The 18,987-nt window shown below is 47.2% G+C and overlaps 1 protein-coding gene across 2 annotated transcripts in view; it reads left to right on the forward strand.

Annotated features, from left to right (window-relative positions):
* Positions 1-18,987, forward strand: part of WASHC1 (WASH complex subunit 1) — a 62,308-nt gene that overhangs the window by 16,316 nt on the left and 27,005 nt on the right. Inside the window, exons 2-4 of one of the 2 annotated variants that reach the window (XM_019544605.1) lie at positions 829-840; positions 6,104-6,110; positions 8,514-8,667. In XM_019544605.1, the coding sequence (XP_019400150.1) occupies positions 829-840; positions 6,104-6,110; positions 8,514-8,667 (173 nt within the window). The remainder of the gene's footprint in view (positions 1-828; positions 841-6,103; positions 6,111-8,513; positions 8,668-18,987) is intronic. The other variant, XM_019544604.1, reaches the window with a different exon arrangement.

Genomic DNA, 18,987 nt, shown 5'->3' on the forward strand with positions numbered 1-18,987 from the left:
CAGCAGATGTCTGGAAAGTTCAGGTCACCCATGATGACCATGTCCTTTGACCTAACTACCTCTATGAGCTGACTTAAGAATTCCTGGTCTAGCTCTTCCCCTTGGTTGTGTGGTCTGTAGTAGACCCCCACCGTTAAGTCTGTTTACCCTTGACTGCCTTGTATTCGAACCCAGAGCACTTCCGTGTGCCCCTCGTCTGATTCTGTGCTACTTGATGAGGATGTGTATTCCTCCTTAATGTAGAGCGCCACACCCGTGTCCCTTCTGTACGGCTTATAGCCCTTGATATTCACTGCCCGGTCATGTGTTGGGTCCCACCATGTTCCAGTGAGCCTCACTATGTCGGGGTTGGTGTCAACTAGCAGGAGGGTAAGTTCCTCCTGCTTGTTTCCCATACTACGAGCATTTGTGTAGAGGCATTTGAGGCCTCCTGTGGATGTGTGCACTGGCTCCCTAATCTCAGCATTGCCTTGGCCCCTGTTGCTTACCTGTGTATATGTTCTGCTCATCGGTCTAGGCTGGGCTGTACTTCCGGATGTTGCTTGGTTTAGCGGTCCAAGGCTTCCTCTGCCCTCGTCTTCCCCTTCCTCCGATGAGCCTAGTTTAAAGTCCACCGGAGGAGATCCGCCAACCTAGAAGAGAACACACGCTTACCTTTAGGGGAAAGGTGGAGCCCATCCCGTCTGAGCATGTCTCTCGTCGTGATGTGTGGGTTGTTGTCGAGGAAGCCAAAGCCCACCTCAAGACACCATTCCTGAAGCCGCCAGTTGGTCTCTGTGATGCATGTCTCATGCCATCTTCCATGTCTGCTCATTGGTAGGACAGAAGAGAATACCACCTGTGCACCTACCTCCTTCAGCACGCCCCACAGAGTGTGGTAGTCCGCCATCAGGTGATCGGGGCTTTTCCTGGCCGCATCATTAGTACCCACATGGATTAGGACCATGGGATAGTAATCAGCGGGCTGGATCATGGCGTGGATCATCCTCATCACATCCTGAATCTTTGCTCCGTGTAGGTAGTAGACCTTATGTGTCGAGGGGTCCTGGCAATAGATGGGGTCCTCTGTACCTCTCAAGATGGAGTCACCTATGACGATCACTCGACGCTTTCTCCTCCGAGACTGCTTAGCTCCTTCAGCCTGTTTGGAGTGTGGAGAGTGTGGAGTTGCCTCCTCTCCGGTTGCCTCCTCTCCCTCCTTCTCCTCCAGTGTTGCCAGGGCCTCATACCTGTTCTCCAGCCGGACTGGAGGAACTGGTACTGTTGTGTTGTGAGCAGCCCTGGTTCTGGAGGTGATCATCTGCCACTCTGCAGTAGAGGGCACCTCCCAAGGTGCTTCTTCCTTGGGTGTGTGGCCCTGCAGGGAAAGGAAATAGCCATCAGTTTCATCCTCTGCCTCCCTGATTCCCCTCAGCCTGCTAACCTCCTCCTGGAGCTCCCTCACCTGTGCCTCCAGGGCCCTAAGATGGGTGCCTGCAGGACAGGTGTGGGGATCCCCAATCCCTGCCCCCCCGGGCCTTGCTGGGCAACTGCCGCAGGCCAGGAGGTGGGGGGATGCCAGGTCCCCCGTGGGCTCTGTCTGGGTGGAGGCCTCAGACAAGCCTCAGGTAGGCTGCGCCCCCTGGGCAAGGGCCCTAGCAGCACTCTGCGTCAACACCATCGTAGGAGTTGCTGTTTATTTATAGCTTGGTGCAGTGTCTTCACCCTGCCCTAGCAGGAGTCTCCCTCCTGGCCCTTCCTGTTTGCCTGCTGACGCAAACACCGGCACGCTCTTGCAGAGTGCGCCTGTTTGCATGCTCTGTTCGTGTGGCATGGCTTGGGAGCGCAACTGCCTACCAGCTCAGCTAAGAGGGATCTGGGGGGCTTCCCCTCTGGATCCGGCTCAGCAGGTAGTAAATCCAGGAAAGTCCTCTCTTCTCTCCCACCTTCATGAAGCACTTGGGTTCCTTAATTAACACTGGGACACTTCTTAGGCTTGCTTACCAAAAATCAGTGCAGAATTGATAATTAAGCAGGAGATGGGTAGGGTCTGGGGCTCTGCTAATCCTGCGCTGCTTGACATCCTTTGACCATAAGAAGCAACACTGCTGCTGTCCTTCCAGCAATGCCTAATCTAGAGCAGATTGAGCCACACTTTTTTTTAAAAGAGTCAGTCATTGCTGCTGTTTGAATGTGCACCCAGGACTGCAACATGTTGAGCCAAGTCAGAGCAGCCCCAGCTGGGAGGGGCCCCAGAAGGCCAGCCTGCCAGTCTAAGCCTGTTCCAGTCCAGCTCACCTGGCTTTGGAGGAGCTGGCTAGGGCATGAGGGTGCTCCATTGTGGGGTTAGCCAGTAGGCAGCCCACTTACTGAAGCACCCTTGTGCCCCAGCCAGCCATGTCAACATTTTCACATATGGTGCTGCAGAGTAAAAAACTCAGTTAAAAATCCAGTAAAAAACTCCACAGCAGGCTAATACTTTTATTTACAAGTACTACCCTGCTGCTGAGTTTATTAATTTACTCCAGCCTATTAGCCCTGCATGTGTAGATGCCAAGACATTTACTGTGGAGCGAATTAGTCAACTCTGCAATAAGCATCTCATGTAGATGTGCCCACAGTTGCATCTGAATGCTTTATGGCCTGGGTGGGCAATTATTTTGGGTGGAAGGCCGCTTAACAACACTTGGAGGGTTGCCAAGGGCCACAATGATAACCCCACTCCTTGACAGGTACCCTGCCCCCTGATCACCTTTTTAAGACCAGAAGTCATACCCTAACCGCTTACCTTTGCCACAAGAAGCCCCTCCTCTTGAGCCCCCTCACCCCCAAAGTATTCCTTTTGGGAAGGTGGTTTGGCATCTTGGAACCGGAAAAAAATCATATAGTAAAAATCAAACATCTACTATAATATATATATTTGTTCTGATTTTTGTGTGTTTGCATAGTATACAGGCAACCCCCGCTTAGCGCTCTTAATTGGCTCCAGAAAAAACAAACATTAAGTGAAACAAACGTTAAGCAAAACTGAAAGTATTTGACTACCCAAGATGGGGACTGCAAATGTTTTTAATGACCCAAGATGATGATTGCGAGCGTTATAACAAAACTTGCTGAGCACTGAGTGAAATCAGGTATCAATTTCAAATGAGCATTATAGCAAAATAGCGCTAAGTGAAACTGTTAAATGGGCGTTACCTGTATATAGAGGGGATTGTATAATAGCACAAAATAGTCTTACTCTTGTATATTGTGTGTGAGGTGTGGGTTTTGTGGGGGTGGGGTGGATGTGGGGTTTGTGGAGAGAGTGTGGGCCCCCTGCCACATACTTCCTCTTTGTCCCCTATGGTGCACAGCCTTTGCCACTGGCGGCAGCAGGAGCAAGCAGCAGGTCCTCTGGGCACTCCTGGCCTACAGCAAGCAGAGCCCCATGGTGGCGCATGGCTCCAGCTGAATCCCAGGAGCTGCGCCGATGGCATAGAGTCAGTCTGGCTCACTGGCGTGCTCCTTCAAGCCAGACCGGGCTGGCTCCATGCCAGCATGTGGGGCTCCCAGCACTACAAATGGGAGCTGCGCACCATCAGGCTGGACTAGGCCAGCTCTGTGCCTCCATGTGGGACTTCCAGCATTCCAGTGGGGATCCACGCTTGGAGGTATGGGGCCAGCCCAGTCTGGCAGCATGCGTTCCCAGCTGCAGTGCTGGGAGGTCCACTTGCTGGCATAGAGCCAGCCCAGCCTGACCCAAAGACACACAGCTCCTGCCTGCAATGCCAGGAGCCCTACGTGCTGGCATGGAGCCAACCTGGCCCGATGGTGCCTGGAAGGTGCATGTGGCAGTGCAGAGCCCTCCCAGCCCAATTGCATGTGGCTCCCCATGGCTCCTGGCTAGAGTGCCAGGAGCCATGGGCAGTTGTACACCATTGGAGCGGGCCGGGTACTGGAGTGCTGGGAGCCTCATGGAAATGGAGGCACAAAACCAGCCTGGTCTGATGGTGCACAGCCTCTGAAAGCCCATACCTCCCACCAGCTTTCAGAGGGGCAGCTACAGGTTGGTAATAATTGTCTTTTGGAGAGACCCCACAGGCCAGATAGAATGGCCTGGAGGGCTGGATCTGGTCCACGGGCCATATTTTGCCCACTTCTGATCTAGCTTTATCTTGTGTGCTGCTGGTCTTGCAAGCAAACTAAGTTTAAGTTGCTCCAGGTAAGAGTGCTAGGCTTAAAATGTCCCCATGTTCCTGTAGAGCCCAAGTAGCTATGAGGAGTAAACCTGTTCTCTTTCCAGGGCCAAGGTACTTGTATGATTTGCACAATTTGCCCCTTTCTCTGGTGGTTTTGTCACAGCAAGTAGTAAAAAGCTCTTTTGGAGTTAATTTTCCATATCCAGCCATTTCAGGATTCCTTTTGTATTCTTTTTCCTTTTTATCTTTGTACATCTCTAATATGTTGATTTGCATAAAGTCAGATGTAACTATTTCTGTCTACCCCCTTCTCTGAGTGCCTACTTTTATTTTTAAGGAGAGAAGCATATCTGGTGCTGGGAATCAAAATTGAAGTTGTTTATCAGCAAAACAGGGACAGCACCAAGAGTTTGAATTATATTCTGACTCTTGGGGGTCTGTGGCAGTGGCAGCCTGAAGGTTCTCATTTCTTAGACCTTGTGTGTGAGGTGTGGGATTTGTGGGGGTGGGGTGGATGTGGGGTTTGTGGAGAGAGTGTGGGCCCCCTGCCACATACCTCCTCTTTGTCGTCCCCCCCCCCCCGAGCGCCAGCATAATTCAAACCCTGGACAGCACAGGAAATGGCAACATAAGCTTCTTCCACATTGTCTTGCTCTTATGCTTCCCTTGCGAAGTTGGGTAGCAGCTGGATCTCCGTGTCTGTGGCTTCTGAACGCCAACAAAACTATTTGGTGATAGAAGGATTATCTTTTTGCGTCAACATTTGTCGATAGGGAGCTGGACTGGGACAATCGATTATGTTCTACAGATGACTGAACAAATTAAATGTTTAGATTTTCTAAATTCCCAGTGGTCCTCTACTGTCTGTGTGTGCCTCTTGTCTCTCAGATGGATACGTGGCAAAGTCCCCTTACATACAGACCTGTCATTTTATTGTTTGTTCCAATTTGTTGGCTGATCTTGAAAGTGTAAGGGTTCAGACTTGGTTATGGTCAATAGAGATTGAAAACTGTCCTGTTAGAATAATTCTTTCTCAGATAAACACAGCACATCTGCTGTGGAATTATAAGTCAAAATGACAATTTTCAGTCTGCAGAATAAGCGTGGTCAAGAGCTTAATGAATGTGGAAACATCATCGCTAAAGATTCTGGATTCAGAGATTGGCTAATAGTCCTGCCAGCAATGTGTGAAGTGGAAGAGAATTGGTTATTGATTGTCTACAGAAGAATTGGGTCTGCAGAATTCACAGTTGGGCTTGATCTGTGATCTCAAGTTTCCCATCTGTGATACAGGCAAGGTATATTGGTTCCCTGTTTCCTTAAGTGATGCTTTTACCCATAGTCAGATTTGTTTAAATGAAAATGGAAGTCACTTTCCAGCTTTGTGCTTTCTTACCATGTGTCATGGGTAATCTTGGATCTAAGAGAGCAGATGTGTGGAAGGTGGTGAGAACTGCGCAATAAGTGGTCATAGGGAGGGTTTTCTAGAGTAGCTGGTCTACTGTGAAGCTGGAAAGTGAGAGCAGTGTAATTTAAGTCTCTTTATAAATTGTTTTTCTCCCTATCATGATGGTCTTGCCCTATCTTTGGCAAGTAAATGACCCCACCTTAGACTCTCTGTACAGTACTTGCAGTGCACTATCTTATTCATTCTCCTTGAGCTGAGGAATGGATTGGAGGAAATCCTAGCAGCAAAGATTAGGGTTGCAAGAAGTTGCGGTGGTTTTGCAAAGACTGTGAAATCATCTGTATCTGAAGACTGAAGTCTGCTTCATTAATTTCTAATAAGCTAAAGTGTGATTAAATATTAGTCCTTTTCTTTGCATTTTGATAAGTTAACATCTCTGTTATGTCTTGTCTGGGGTCCACACACTATCATGTAAATGCAGGGAAGGTCACCTAGCAGGGCTGTGTGGGAGCAAGCCAGGAGGATGTGGGTACAGTTGGCTGGTGTTTATTGGGGACACTTTAATATCTGACCCTGTCCTGGGTTTAGGCCAAGGGAGGCAATTTTTTTGGCTGCAGGCCGTGTAAGGCCCTTGGCGAGCTATCAAGGGCCATGTACATAAAACCTTTCAGAAGATACCATTTTAACAAAGTATAGATGGAAAAACACATCATATACTAAAAATCAAACACGTACAGTTTTCAAAAAATATTTTTGGTTCTGATTTATGTGTGTTTATAGTGCATATAGTAGAGGCAATTGCATACTAACTCAAAATAAAGTTTTACTCTTATTGTGTGTGGGGACAGGGCTGCCCACATACTAGGTCCCAGGACCTAGCCAGGGAGAAAGGGAGGAAGGCTGGGGACACATGCAGCAGAGCTTGCCCGGGCAGTGCAGGTGTGGTTGCCTGTGTTCCCCCCCCAACCCCATCTGGCCTACGTCTGTTTCTGTGGAGCTCCATGTGGGGTTGAGCTTCACCCACTCCAGCCCCAGCCAGCATTCACATCTTCCTGGCAGGGCTCCTTTCTGCTGCATCCATCCAGGTACTATTGGGCTCTCCTTGCCTCCAGTGGCTCCTCCTTTCCCTCCTGCTCCTGCTATGCCACTCTGGGCAGCAAGTAGCAGGAGGAAGAGTGGTAGCCATGGGGACACGTGCCCAGCTAAGCAGGGGGGAAGCTGCAGCTGGGTGGCTCCTGCCCCAGCGTGCGGGGCTTATGCTCCAGGCTGCCTTCCATCCACTCGGCTGCCTGCAGGTGGCTGCTCATTGTGTTGGGCAAGCAGAATGGGTGGAAGGCAGCCTGGAGCCGGAGCCCCGTGTGCTGGGGCAATAAGCACCCAGCTGCAGCTTCCCCCCCAGCCCCGCCACATGACTGGATGTGTGATGCCTAGCATGCGTCCCAACAGCCACTGCTCTTTCCTGTACTACCTGGTGCCCGGATCGGCGCAGCAGGAGGAGGAGTAGCCACTGGTGGCAGGAGAAGGTGAGCAGTACTTAGTCACATCAAGAGCTGCCCTGCTGAGATCAAGCTCTGTACACTGGCCAGACCCATTGGCAGGCAAAGGCAGGAAGGCAGTGCAAGCTGCCTCAGACGGGAGCAGGCGGGGCTCAGTCCCATGCAAAATGGCGCAGAGGCAGCTGTGAGCTGGATACAATTAATTGGTGGACACAAGCCCGTTGGCCAGATCCAACCAGTTGGCAGGCCAGATCCAGCCTGCGGACCATATTTTGCCCATCCCTGGCATAGGCTGACTTTGAGAGAAGGTGGTGGTTCTGTGATGACATTGGCACCGTGCATATTTGGGTTTTGGGACTTCACTTCGCAGAGGAGTTGCAGTGAAATGTCCAAGTCTTGTAGAAGAAAGGAATATAAAACAAGCAGTGTTCTTTGCATGTAGATACAGAGGAGGAACTGGATTAGTCAGAGTTTGAACAGTCCCTTGTGGGTTTCCTGTGTAACCTAAAAGGAGGGTATGTGTGCATGACAGTATGTGGCAATTTCATTACTGCTAAGACTCTGGGAAAGGGAGAGTAGACTGGGGTTCTTGTGATAGAAATGTAAATTAGAGCAACTTCCATTTCATTCTCTGAATTGATTGGCTATGCACTGCTGATCTAGTAGTATCAGTGATCCCACTAGATCTAGAGAGGTATCCAGGAAGTTCTTCTGCCATTATGTGGAAAAACCTGATGGTAGTGACAAAATGATTTAATACCTGAATATTTAATAGTGGTATCAGCCTGATTCCAGCAGGTGAGTACTAATTTGTTGAGCTCTCTACAAAACACAGAGCAGAGATGTGGTCCTTGCCTCAAAAAACATCCAGGCAAATCAAAAGCCTCCTTCTTCACAGGTCATTTCACTTGTTTTCCTCCCTTGTGCTTGGTGGGGTCCAGCTGCTAACTTAATACCAGAGTGACAGGGAAAGTGGTGCACTGCAGATTGCATGAGGCTATTTCAGAATTCTGGGTTGGACTCCCTGACCAACTTCTTGGTTTTCTCTTGAGTGGCTGCCCAAATCAGTTAGGAGCCTAGTCTACACCCCAGTCTTGCTTGCAGAAGTCCTGTTCTGCGGGCAAAACACTGAATGCATTCACCCTCAGAGCCCTTCTGCAGCATTAGGAGCCTCTGATCTGCCAGCAGAGTTACTCCACTTCTGCCAGGTGCAGTTGGCTTCTGATGTGTAGGTAATCCTGTGCCATTAGCCAGCAGTTGCCTTCCCACTCTGCTGGCACAGTTGCCAAGTGGAGCTGCCAGAAGTGCACGGTTGTGTATACATTCTGGGGGCTGGGGGCTGCCTGCTGCCAGTCCAGGTAAGTATAGATATAGCTTGTGCTCTTAAGTAAATGCTGTAATGAGAAGAAGTTGCATGTGTTCCAATGAGCTTTTCACTCTCTTCCGTAGGCACAATGGCTACAGTGACCCAGAAGCACTTCCTGGAAGGTCAGACTTACTCTGTCCCTCTGATCCAACCTGACTTGCGCAGGGAAGAGGCTATTCTGCAAGTTGTAGATGCACTTCAGTACCTTCAGAAAGTGTCTGGGGATATCTTCAACAGGTATGATGCTCTCCCACTGGGAGTTGGGGCAGATGGTGAGTGCCAAGCAGGAAAAAAGTGAATGCTGCAAAGAGGCGGTTACACACCAGGCCTTAGAGCCAGGGAAACCAAGGAAAGGAGTGAGGAGAGACCAGATGCATTCCAGTAAAAGTTTACTGAATTCATGTTCTGTCAAGTTGAAGTATAATCACGTAGCTGCCCCTGAGGGGGCTGCTTTTAGCACAGACTTATTTGGTAGTAATTTTTTAACTCTGCGGCAGTCTGCCACATATTACAGTGCTATTTTTGCCAGAGCCGTTCTCTGCTTTTTTTTCCTCACTTTTAAATGGGAGAGCTTACTACTTAAAACACCTTGAAGAGTCTGGCTGATTTTTTTTTTTGTATTGTGAGCAGTGGAGTAGAAAATGTCTCTTGGTTTTGATCTCTGCTGGTTACAGTCTGATTCCTCCCTAGGTTTCTAGTGTTTCACACCTCCCAGTGTGTGTACATCGTGAGAGTTGAGTCTGCATGTGAGCTCCTGCATATTTACTATATCACAGTCTGTTGGAAAAAAGCTCCTGCTTAACATTCAACTCAGGTTGAATACAGCTCGTGGCATTTCTTGCCAGAGTCTTATTTACTTGTTTTTCCCTGAAGGCTTGCTTTAATGCTTGGCATTATTTCTCTTTGAATAGATTGCCTGTCTGTATCGTGGGTCTAAGTGTGACTTGTTGATGCCCACAAGTGATGGCACACACACATATTTAGTGTGTCAGCTTTCATCAGCAACCTGTTTTTGGTGTTTCAGTGCTATGACATGGGGAAAGTGCGTATCACTTTGCTTAAAGTGGCATCAAGTTCCTTATCTTTCATGTATTGACCAGCAGAGATGCTTGTTACAATTCTTCTCTACAGTCTCTTTTGGGCAAGTTCTGTTCATGTAGCACTTGTCTGCAGGAATTACTAAGAGGAAGTTCACCTGAATTGTCAGTCAAACAGACTTTGGTCTGAGGTGAATTGATTACTGTTAAACAAGTCTTATGGTGGTTTTCAGGAGGGGTTGTAGCTCACAAGTAGGCTAAGTTTGCACCTTATGGTAAGGGTTGCCAGAATCTGTAATGGGCTTCCAAGGGAGGTGGTGCTCTCCCCTACCTTCAGGGGAGGCTAGAACCTGGCTGGGGTCATCTAACCCTAGTGCTCTTTTCTGCCCAGGGCAGGAGGTCAGACTTGATGATCTACTTTGGTCCCTTCTGACCCAAACATCTATGAATCTATGATGTAGACCTGCATAGTCCTTTCAAATCAACTATTAAATACAATATAAGAAAGAAATTTCTCTCATTTACTGACATCTCTCTGGGTCTGTAAAAATGTTTTGTTCCCTACAGAAACATGATTTTGGTGTTTCCTAGAGACTTATATGGCTTTCCTGCTGTTAGAGTGTCTCTAGTTCAGGGGTGGGCAAAATGCGACCTGGGGGCCGGATGCAGCCTGCCAGGCCAGTCTGTTTGGCCCGTAGGGTCCTTAAAAAATTTACTAAATTAATATTTATCTGCCCTGAGCTGCCTGTCACGTGGCCCTCGATGGCTTGCCAAAACTCAATAAGCGGACCTCTGCCCAAAATAATTGCCCACCCCTGCTCTAGTTGGTATCTCTTCCTGCGGAGGCCATCTTGTGTGGGCGCAGTATAATCCTGGAAAGGTTGTTTCATAGTTTTTAGGGGCTGAAAGGGAGTTTACAGGTCATTGGGTCCAGACCCCCTGCACTTGGGCAGAAAAGACCTCTGGGTAGACTTACTCTGTCCCTCTGATCCAACCTGACTTGCACAGGGAAGAAACTATTCTGCAGTCATCAGCCTACGCTAAGCATTTTACCATGTGGTTGTATAGCAGAAGTCCTGAGTGCAAGGATTGCTCCAGATAACCATTCAGTCAGTGATGAGTAGCCTGGGGAGGGTAGAGATGAGTCCCTCTTTCTGCCTTGCTCCTTACAGGGTGGGAGTTCAAATGGTCAGGGGAGGTGAGAGGGGGCTCTGGAGAAGCCATAAGCATGTGGAGGGGATGTCTTGAAGGGGCCCCATAGCCAGGGTTGGTCTCCTTGCATGAATAAAACTATCAGTTACACCAGGACTGCTCTTTCATTTCCATGCTGCTGCTTTTTGTAAAGCAATACCCCGTAATTTCCCTAGGGAGACAAGGCTGCTCCTTAACATGCGAGTCATTCCTACGTCCTGAACGCTGACTGTGATGCCGCTCCCTCACTCTTCAGTGCACTCATGACTTTTAATTACCAATTTTTTCCAACAACGGAGGAGACTTCATCCGGCCCTTTGTTTGCTTTGCCTTTTCTCCGAGGTCTCTGCTCTCTAATATAATTAATAATGATTTAGTAATTATGCAGGCATCTGATTAAAAGTTTCACAACCTTGGGTGTTCTGTACTAGTCAAGGGAGAGGTTTTCAAGGTGAGAACCTTGCCACTTAGCAGAGAGTGACCTTTTTTTTGTTCCCCCTGAGATAAGGCAGCTCTATCTCCCCTTTCCAGGAAAGAGCTGCCTTATCAAGGGAAGCTGCCTGTTCCAAACAGCAAAGTGACAGCTCCCTGTGAGAGGGAGGGGAAGCTGGTCCAGTACCACAGGTTCAGCTGAGTGTGTCGAACTCATTACATTTGTGGTATGAAAGATGCAGATATTCTGATGATGCTTCATAGTAACAGATTGCCTGGTATTGCATTATCAGCAGCAGCAAGGGAGTCTTGTCATTTGTCTGAGGTGGAGCGGAAGCAAGTCTGAGCCTGTCTGCTCCCCTTCCAACTCCTCGCTCTGTATTTTCATGGTGAGTGCAAGGTGCCTACTTAAAATTTAATTTTTTGAGGGCTGGAATACTATCTGGGGTTTTGATGCTTGAGAATGAAGAAAGTGATCTCTCTTCTGTAGATTCTTCCACAGTTCCTCCTCAGGAACCTGCTGAAGGTGGGAGAGTAGATGGAGGTAGGCTTTTTTGTGTCTAGTAATGCTGCAAAAAGAGCAGAGTAGACATTCATTCATAGATGACATGTAAGTGTTTATGGTGGGGGGCACAACTCTGCACCACTGCCCCCACTGCTCCTGGGTACTGGCTCTGGCCAGGCTGCAGCCCCTTACTCCACCATCAACACAGACGTCATGCTGTTGCTGCCACCCCTGCTTCAGCTGGGCTGCAGCCCTGCGTGATGCTGTTGGCACAGAAATGGGGCACGTGCCCCATCACCTATGCATTCGTTGCATCCCCAGCAAACAGGGCATCTGGAGTTCACCTGTGTGTTCCTTTCAGAGGTGATCTGGCTATTTGGGAAGAGGGGAAAAAGGAAAAGGGCAACTTCTTGCTGCCTAGAAAGACCTAGGAACAAAAAGTGGCAAAAAGTGCAGAAAATCCTATGCCAGTTTTTCCCTTAGCAAATGCTCTGGTGCAAACAAGACTGACTTTGGTGAACTACTTGATTGAAGGGGAATTAGTTTTACTGGCCTATAGAAAACTGAGGGGTAGGGGGAATGAGTGGCAGAGGGTTGGCCTGCAGGTAAGGCCTGGAATTTGCTCACCTATGGATAAGAGCTGGAAGATTGCCAGTGACAGGCAGAGAAATTACATCCTTCAATCTTTAGAACAGTTACAGCAGAAAATTTTGATCTGTGGTGTGCTAGAAACATGCTTGGACCATGACTTGGGAAGGAGAGGTGACAGTATGGCCTCCAAAGCCTGCTCAGTTCCTAGCAAGTAATCTGCCAGTCCTTTCCGGAGGTGTTACCTGTCCTTTTGGCATCAAGTTTGGGAGTCTACTGCTGTGGGAAAACTGAGTGAGCGTCTGCACCCATAGCTATCTGGACCACATTCCAGTATAATGGAAGGCCTAGTTCAACTGTGTGTTTGCTAGGAGAGAAATGCATGGAAGAGGGAATTGGAGGATGCATTTTCTGCCTTGTATGAATCTGAAGATTGACAGCTACTGGAATGGCAGGAGTTTAATTTTCACTCATTCAGAGCTGCTAATGCTCTCTCTTGTAGCCAGGTTAACCACACAGAGTGCTTATTTAGTGATGTGCTCTTTTTTCCCCCCTCAGCTTCCTAATTCGGTGATTTTTTTCCCCTTTAAATGGCTTTTATTCTCTGGGTCTGATTTAAGTTGCTGAGGACTTGGAATACTGCATGGGGTGTTTATACTCTTTGAATGGGTGACACATTAATTCAGCATTTCCCTGGTCTACAGCATCAACCCTGTGCTTATTTCCATACCATAATGTGTGGAGAATCGGGGATTTTAAGGTGTTTTAGTTTCTGAATTACCTGACTTGGGGTTCTTTTGCTGCAACAGGATGAACATTGATTTAAGGTTGGGGTTTGCTTGTCATTGCCCTTGTTTCTATAGTTGTGTGTAAGCCAACCCTGACCAGAAATTCTCTCTCTCAGATTTATTTTCATGCAGGGACACAAGAAAAACAACACTTTAAAAAGAAACCCAACTGAGTTTCCATTTGAAAATATATACTTCATCTGTTCAGAGAATTAAAGCCCCCAAATTAAATTATTTTTGCATTAAATATTTGAAAGGTTCATTTTTAATATAAAAAGATGAGGTTGTTATTTACAGCTATGAAGAACTGTAATGTTCCCATTGCCACCTTTTAACTTGAACCCATTAGAAAACAATATTAATGTTGCCGAAAAATCTGCAAGTCAGGTGGAAATAGAAAAAGTGGAGTCTTTGGTGAAAGTAGCTAGTTACTGGGTGTTGAGGAACACAGTGGATGTGAGCTCTTAGGAGATTTGGTTTGTTCAAGTCTAGAAATTTCTGGAGGAATGGACTGAGCATTTGATAGGGTTGTAGAGAAAGCTGATTAAGTTGGGTTTAGTCTTCAGTGTGGACTCACAGTGTCTTTCTAACTGTAGGAAACATGAAAGCTGCTGTTGGGAAGCAAAATGGGTGATAGTGCACATTGATTGCCACATATCTCTTTGTTCTCATGTGCTAATGTGACAGATTACTTACTATGTGTCTAGATCAATCTGCAAACACTATTTGTAGTGTAAACTTCATTATGCTCTTTATATTCATAGTGTAGCTCCATCCAAATCTGGGATACCCAGGCAGTGTTAGGGGAAATCCATACATCCATTAGTGGAAAACACATCAAGAGGCTGCAGCCTTGCAGATCCTTCACTGAAATGGGTCCTTTGTAGAGCAGCATGCTGGCTGTAGGGCAGGAGAATCAATTTTTCTCTGGTCTCTGTGGCATCATGTTGGGGATGAAGGGCAGAGATGGAGTTAAGCAACTGATTACCTGGTCAGGATTTGAAGCTGCTCAGGAGGTCACTTGTGAAAAGAGGACAGAGCTACTTATGGACTGGATCTTCTCAAGCTGGGGTTCTCTCGCTGGTCCTTTGTCAACTGGAGTAGAAAGACTGAGGAGCTAGAGTGGGCTGCAGTTGAGTCCTAGATCTCTGAAAGGACACTCAGTAAAACTCAGGCTTTCAGGGTGGTGATGCTAGAGGGATGGGAGTTATATGCAGGTGTCTGTTGTGTGCCTGGTTTACAAGGAAAATTCTAACTTTCACAAAGCCCTCAAGGTCACAAACCCTCAGGGTCAAACTGTAAAGTGGAGTGCCAGCAAGGATGAAGCCCTGAAGAGGACATGATTTAGGTATGAGGGAAACTTGAAGTTGTGCGTGTGTGTGCAAGATGGGGGGTGGATGTGAAGCAGTGTCCTTCCTGGGAATGTGCCAGATTCAGATGGCTTCTGAAACAAGTCATTCTCTGAATAGAGTTAAGTAATTATAACAGAATTCCTCCAAAGTAAGCATATGCATTGTCAAGAATTAGTGAGGCAGGATTCTTGCGCACATCTCAAAATGCAGAAAATCCAGTTCTTTCGAGTTTGAAAGATTAAATGACTCTTTAAAGTAAAGGAGTGGAATATTGAGTTTGATCCAGCAAGTGATGTGCTTTCCATGCCATTGTCATTGAAATGTAGCCATGGTTACTTAAGTCCTTATTCTAGGCCACCTAACAACTCTTCACACCAGTTTCATTCCAGAGCAGGCTATGTATCTTTTGCATCCATCCTTCCAAAATAGGAAAGATCGATTCATTATGTCATAACTCCCTGAAAAACAGACTTCAGCTTGTTAAATTTGTAGTCTCTTTATGCTAATGAGATCTTCAGTGTAGCACAAACTGAGCACTTTAAAGAAATGATTGAAGTGCTTCACTCTGATATACTCCTACAAGCAGATTTAAACTTCCAGTTCCACTATGAAATCTACAAAGAAAGGAGGAGGCTACATTTTAATGAATAACTAAAAGCATCAGCACTATTAATGCCAGATGTTTCTCAAAAAATGAGAAATTGCTTCATAGGAGTAATGAAAGCATATTAATGAGAGCTGGAAAGGAAAAGATCTTGCTTAATGCTTGACCTGATGTCTGAAAAGAACATGAAGGAATGCCCACTGTCCAGCTGCTGAAGAGGCCAATTGAGAATGAAAAGGGAAACATGACAAGTTTTTAGCCATATGCTCAGTCACTAAAAATAAAATAAGAACTTCAGGTGTGATCATGCTGAACTGCTTTTTTAGCAATGCCCTCTGAGTGGTAAAGAAGGAAACCCCTAAAGCAAAATGCAGATGTTAAAGGAAAGAATCTTTTGCACAACCTTTATCAGTCCCATGGTTCGCAAACTTGAGAAAGAATGACCTCTGCTCCCCAATGCCCTGGTGGAAATCTCAGGAAGGTTCTCTCTCCACTCATGTCCACTTTACACGACTGTATCGATAGCTTGTGCTATCAGAGCATATCTTGTGTATTAGTAGACAGGCACTAACCAGAATGGTTCTCTACAATCCCTGGTATAATCTAATATTTTTTTTATAACTTTTGTTGAAAGTCTTTCAGATTGCAGTGGATGTCTTGTTGGTTGAAAGTCAATCTTAGTTGGCAGATCTCAAGTTCTACTGAAGAAATTATTTTCCAAACTCTTGAAACAGAACAAGACAAACTTCCCCCCAAAGGTGTATAAAGGTATTAAAGAAGAGAGCAGGAGTGAGTAGGAAGTTGCATTTCTGTCTTTGGTTGCTGGCACCCTGTGCAACCTAATTGGCCACTCTTGGACCTTGAATTTGCTCCTCTTCTGGGAAAACTCTTCTTCTGATTCTTCTTGTTGGCCTGTGGAGGTCAGAGTTCACATTGCTTGGGTGCTGTTTTCAGATTAGTCATAGAACAATCACAGCTTGATTGTCAGGCTTTTTTTAAACAAAGTACAAAGTCATAAGATGGCTGTGGGAACTGACAAACTGGAAGGAAAATAACAGGAACCAAAGGTTCGCACTTCAGGAATTACTCAGGGTATGGCTTTTGGGGATGATGTTTTTGGAAATTATCTGTTTGGTCATGATCCTCAAAATTAAAATGAGAGGAAGCCCAATGGTGTTATAGTGTTATCTTGGTCTCAGCATGTGGCAGCAATTACCACATCCAATGTTGATTGCTCTCCTGTGTTGAATCAAGCTGCTAAGTGTTCCCCAGGAAAAAAAGGAGAGATTAAAAAGGAGTCTGTACCAACTTTAATGCTGTTAATATTAAGTCTCTGGTTGTTCTTCCTCATATCTTGGATTTTATTCATGATTTTGTTCAACTTTTGTATCAACTCTGTAGAAAACTGTTAATCAAACATTTATTTAGTCCAATAATACTTAGTTCACTCTGTTTCTTTGATTTTGTTCTTTACTTTCTTCCAGTAAGTTTTACATGTGTAAAGGCTAAAATAAAATTAACTTCCTGCTGCCTTGCCTACCTTGGCCTAGCAAAACTCTTCTAAAATGTTTAAACAGCCAGATCCCAGGTGTGCAGTGGTTATCTTTGCCTATTGTGATACAAAATAGATAATTCCATAGTTGGTTATGAGTTGGTGAAGGATGGAAGAGGTATATGGTAAAACTGCTGATGGAAGTAGGAAATAATTTTTCTGGTCAAAGAGACCTTTTTTCTCGAAAGTGAGCATATGCTGTGATCAAAGCAAGGTGACCAAGATTTAAAAGGCTTAAAGAAATGAATCCAACTGGCCTGCCACATTTTTTTTTCTTTTTGTTATGCAAGGCCATAGCTTTATCATCTCTACCAGCTCTCATCCCTGCCACCAAAGTACATAGGTGTGTTACACACAAGCCAAAAAAGGTAGGACTGTCCTGCCTTTTATATGACTACACTGCCCAAGAGGACAAACTAAAATGGTGTTTAGTCAATAATGAGACTTGGTCAAAATTGTTGAGTGTAATCTGGAGCCATTTGGTTAGACTTCAGCAGCAGTAAGGAAATGTTTCAAAGGGAGACAGTGGTGGGGAGGCATTCTAAGCCATGGATTACCACAAGGAAATTCCAGGTGCTATCAGCAGAGGTGACTGAGTTGACCTCTTTTCTGTTGGATGCAAAAAAGATCCTGTAAATAACTGGATGTCAAAGCAGTGTAGGATTTTATGATTCTCTAGCCTCTTGAATTGCTTGGAGCTGGATATTTCTGTGGTATGGGTGATAAACCCAGTCAGAAAGTACATATAGCTGGCTCAAAGTAGTTGATGTTTCTAGGGACTCTGCCATGACTGTGGAGGAAGGTTGTGTTCTTATTCAGTGCAGATACTGAACAGGCAAGTTTAAGGTAGCAAGGTTCTCAATGACTGGAGGTTATTATTAGGGTTGTGTGAAGCATCAGTAGCTGATTCAATTCGGAGGAGATTTAGCTAGACTTGGGGACTGAAATGCCAAATTGAATCGGGAAACCAAGTAAAAACTCCGAATCAATTCAAAGCATCTAAATCAACTTGGAAAAGATTTGGCCAATTCAGAGATTCTGCCATAGACTAAACTGGCAGCTGACAGGTGGCTCCAGCTGGTAAGTCTGTTGGGGTTGTGGAAGGGATTGAGGCTGGGGCTGGGACCAGCTGCTCAGCCAGAGTGGGGGTGGCATTGCTTAAGGAGTGGGGTGGGTGCAGCAGTGCAGGGAGTGGGGGCTATGTCCTGCTGCTGCCCAGAGCGAGCTGCGCCTGCATTGTGCCTCCCCCCACCCCCCATGCCGGCTGGGCAAGCGGCAGCAAGGCATGACTCCAGTGGCTAGCCCCACCGAGGCAGAGGCAGGCGCAGCCAGGGGAGCTGCAGAAGCCCCCATGGCTGCCCTGCCCGGCCCCATCACCCACCTGGTCCCAGCCTCCTTGCACTTTTTTTTAAAGCCTCACACTCACAGGCTGCAGCAGGGGCTGTGGGGGCACTGGGGTCTCCTGGCAGAGCCCCCCTGCACAACCTGCGCTCCCCAATTACCCCCCCATTTGGCCCTTCCCCTGATGGCTGCCCTGCCTGACCACAGCCTCCCAGCAATTTAAAACAAACAAACAAAAAAAAGGCCCTGCACCAGCTGCAGCAGTCACTGAGGGGGCTCTGGAGCCATGTGGAAGAGTCGGCCCCTGGTCCTTGTTCCCAGATCTTCCCCCCAGCCCGCAGGAGCTGTCTGGGAGCTGAGGCGGCTCCAGCAGTCAGCCAGAACCCGGCACCTCTCAACCCCAGTGGCCCTAGCTCCCAGACAGCAGAGCTGCGCTGCACCTGCGCCATGGGGCAGCTGCTGCGCAGGTGCCAAGCGGGGGGGGCGGGGGAAGGTTCCCAACTGCCCCCCACTGCCTCACGCTGTGCAGGCAGCCTCTACCATGAGCGCTCAGAGGCCCCAATCACTGCTCGTGCTACCGGTGAATGCGGGGCTTTTTTTCCCAAGTGCCAGGACTAGGCTGGGGCTGGGTGGGGCAGCCTCACTGTGGTCTAGTCTCCAGAAGTTCTTGGGGATTCCCAAGCATAGAGGAAAGCAGTGATTGGATGGTTGGCTAAGTGGGAGTGACTGATCAAATTGTCATGGAAGTAACAGTTGCTACGTATGGCTACCACTGCTAGCTTGCCGCTACCACCAAGAATGTGGAACGGATTCATATTGGCTCCTGGCCTTTCAGGCCATAAATGTCCAGCTTTGGGAGATCACGACCTGGATGCTGTGTTCAAGGCACCTCCTGCAGCTTATGGAGGCTAATTTGGCTTTGGCCCTCTAACTTGAACAGGAATGACAGCCAGGCACTTTCTGGCAACCACAGAAAGCCACATCCTTGACCATCTCTAGCTCTTCCTCTCTGCCAGCACTCCCACTCTGAAGAGGCGATGGCTGCAAACTAGGGATGCACCGATACAGATTTTTGCGGCCAGTACCAATAGCTGATTTTTAAGGAGGCATATCAACCTATACCAATCTGATTTCCAATACAGCTGCATGCAGCTGGTAAGTCTGTTG

The sequence above is a fragment of the Crocodylus porosus genome, unplaced genomic scaffold (assembly GCF_001723895.1).
Source record: "Crocodylus porosus isolate Cpor-Errol unplaced genomic scaffold, CroPor_comp1, whole genome shotgun sequence".
Classification (NCBI taxonomy): domain Eukaryota; kingdom Metazoa; phylum Chordata; order Crocodylia; family Crocodylidae; genus Crocodylus; species Crocodylus porosus.